Source organism: Marmota monax, unplaced genomic scaffold (assembly GCF_021218885.2).
Source record: "Marmota monax isolate L192 unplaced genomic scaffold, Marmota_monax_Labrador192_F-V1.1 WCK01_AAM20220418_F8-fsc00151, whole genome shotgun sequence".
Taxonomy (NCBI): Eukaryota; Metazoa; Chordata; class Mammalia; order Rodentia; family Sciuridae; genus Marmota; species Marmota monax.
The window spans coordinates 3775151-3778422 of record NW_026694226.1 but is presented as its reverse complement, the minus strand read 5'-3'; the positions used below and the strand labels follow the sequence as shown (position 1 = coordinate 3778422).

At 39.0% G+C, this 3272-nt stretch overlaps 1 protein-coding gene across 1 annotated transcript; it reads left to right on the top strand.

Moving 5' to 3' along the window:
* The first annotated feature begins 1222 nt into the window (after positions 1-1222).
* LOC124108280 (olfactory receptor 6C2-like) lies at positions 1223-2161 on the top strand. Its single transcript, XM_046466729.1, has one exon. It carries the CDS (start codon positions 1223-1225, stop codon positions 2159-2161), a length of 939 nt encoding a protein of 312 aa, XP_046322685.1.
* Positions 2162-3272: the final 1111 nt, after the last annotated feature.

Below are 3272 nucleotides of genomic sequence, written 5' to 3'. Positions count from 1 at the left end.
ACAGTTGGTAAATTAGCAGGGAGAATGATTGGAATGAAACAGCAGGAATCATTAAAAAAGAGGTCACAGACAGACTCAGGTGACTGAGTGGCACTAAGAAGACTGGGTGGACCAGGCTGCAAAGAAAGCAACACCACAGATCTCTCCTCCTGGGCTCTGTCCTTGACCAACACCACAGCAGGACTCAATCAGGTTCATGCTCAGGTTCCAGAAAATGGTTCTTTATACCACTTCAAAGGTTCAAGAAACACAATGCCTAAGAGTCTCAAAACTGTCTACAAATTCTTTTCACTACAGAAGAGAGAACAGTGGAGTAGAGGAAAGGGATCAAGGAAGAGGGAGGGGAAGGGGGAAGAAGGGTGGAATGAATCTGACACACTTTCCTATGTACATCTATGAATATGCCCCAACCAATTGCATCTTCATGTATGTCCAGAAGGCATAAATATAAAAATTATAAATAAATAGAAGGGAAAGAGGAAGTAGTGAGGACTGAATCAGAGAAAATTACATTCCATGCTTGATAAATTATATTAAAATGAACGCCAATACAATGTTTCACTCATACTGTGTATCCTAAAATGAACTCATAAAAAGAAATACTTTTCATTCAAAAAATATAAGAACAAAAAAGTTAAGATGCACCTTTGTGATCTAACTTATCACCCTTTTTAGAGATAATTTAAGCACAAAGAAAAAATTAACACTAACATGAATGTGCTGCTGTTAAAATTCATTGCAACAACATTAAATGATCAACATAAAATCCTAATTAACAGATCGTCCTTGATTTGCAAAATAGAACATTACAGGATGGCAGGGGAAGGCAAAGAAAGATAAAGATGGGAGAAGAGAAGTCTAAAATTGTCATAGTTCTTCCAGAATAAGAACACATAGAGTATCACCTGCAGGCAATATTGTTAATAAACTGCATTCTGCACATACGATTTATGTTTTGTTTGGTTTTTATTTGACACTTTTACAATGCAGTTTGTCATCAGAGAATTACAAGCATAAGATCTATATTTAAAATTTCCTATAGAAACTTTCTTGTAAGATGTCAATGGTATGGGTGTGTTCAATATGATAATTGATTATCAGGTAAAGGAATATTAAGTGCAGTGAGCTGTCTGGCTGGGATGTCTCCAGTCAGGCTCCAATGCTGGCTTCTTTTGACACCTCTCTTCAGGTCCACTCGCTTGTGACTTGGCACAAGGCAGGAATGAGAAATCATACAGCAATAACAACATTCATCCTGCTGGGATTGACGGATGATCCAAAACTACAAGTTCTAATTTTCATATTTTTGTTTCTCACTTACATGTTGAGTGTGGCTGGGAACCTCACCATTATCACACTCACACTTTTGGATTCTCATCTTAAAACTCCCATGTATTTTTTCCTCCGAAATTTCTCTTTCCTGGAAGTCTCATTCACCACTGTTTGTATTCCCAGATTCCTGTACACTATGACAACTGGTGACAACACTGTTACTTACAATGCTTGTGCCACCCAGGTATTTTTTGTTGTCCTCTTTGGAGCAACAGAATTTTTTCTCCTGGCTGCCATGTCCTATGACCGCTATGTGGCCATCTGTAAGCCTCTGCACTACACAACCATCATGAGCAACAGAGTCTGTGCTACACTTGTCCTCGGCTGTTGGTTTGCTGGCCTTCTGATCATCCTCCCACCAGTTGGCTTAGGCCTCCAGTTGGAATTCTGTGACTCAAATGAGATTGATCACTTTGGCTGTGATGCGTCTCCCCTTCTACAGATAACCTGCTCAGACACAGTGTTTTTAGAGAAAATAATCTTAAGTTTTGCCATACTGACACTAATTATTACCTTAGTGTGTGTCTTTCTCTCCTACACATACATCGTCAAGACCATTCTAAAATTTCCTTCTGTCCAACAAAGGAAAAAGGCCTTTTCCACCTGCTCCTCCCACATGATTGTGGTTTCCATCACCTATGGCAGCTGCATCTTCATCTATGTCAAGCCTTCAGCAAAGGAAGGAGTGGCCATTAACAAGGTGGTGTCCATCCTCACTACTTCAGTTGCCCCTTTGCTTAACCCTTTCATCTATACACTTCGAAACAAACAAGTAAAAGCAGCTTTCAAAGACACAGTAAAACGGATTGTATTTCTCTCAAAGAACTGAGAGCCTATTGATGTTTGCTGAGGCTTACTTACATTTAAATCTGAATACCTGTGAGCACTGTTCATGAAAATGACAAACATGGCTTCTTCCAATTTGGTAGATGCATCAAGCTAATGTTCTCCCTGGAACATATTTCTCTTATAATACAAAAACCAAAATCAAACAATTTATTTTGCCTTCTTTTAAGTTTCCTTTATTCAGAATGGTTTCTTCAATAATCGCAGGGCCCAGAGATTAGTCAAAGACACAATGTCATAAAAAGGAAATGCAAAACAGAAGTTGCATCTCTGGCCATATGCCCTTCTTGTGATGTGAAATGGAAATATCCAGATACCACTTCTCATTTGTGTGAGACATAAACTCACAGAGAACAAGCCCTGGATTTAGAAGCATTATGACTATATTTTGGTTGAAATGACATAGTAAGTGTTACTAGAGAAAGGTGAATGATCCAGCAAAGAACAGAAAGACTTAACTCTTCTCTACAGAAATGACTTCAAATTTAAGAAGCAAAACACTGCTTATTAAGGAGAAGTGGTGAAGAATCTGGGATGATGAAGAAGGCCAGAGCTACAGTGTGTAATTGCAAACTGTGGGGTTAGTTGAGTGTCATGAGTCAGAGGAGTGGTAAGAAATGCCTTGTGAGTCCAGTGCAGTGGTGCAGGCCTGTAATCGCAGCGGCTCAGGATGCTGAGGATTACGAGTTCAAAGCCAGCCTCAGCAATAGCCAAGCGCTAAACAACTCAATGAGACCCTGTTTCTAAATAAAATACAAAATAAGACTGGGGATGTGGCTTAATGGCTGAGTGATGCTGACTTCAATCCTGGGTACCACTCCAAAGAAAAAAAAAGAAAAAAAAAACCCTGTGGCCATCAGCATTATTTCAAGGGGAGAAGCACTGACCTTGTTCCTCAGTCCCAGAATCTGTGCTTCCATTGAAGTGTAATTTCATTTCTCTCCTGTATCATTTAGGTTTCAGTTGTAGCCATTGCAACCTCCATCCCTTTGTAAAAGGAAAATGAAAGGAAAGAGTATACATTTAGTCCACATTATTCAAATTAGAAAAAAAAATCTCTAGATTTTGTCACCTTATATACCCACTTTCTAAAT

What these genes read in the sequence shown, in the direction of transcription:
- LOC124108280 (XM_046466729.1), top strand. Translation starts at nt 1,223, where the DNA reads ATGAGAAATCATACAGCAATAACAACATTCATCCTGCTGGGATTGACG.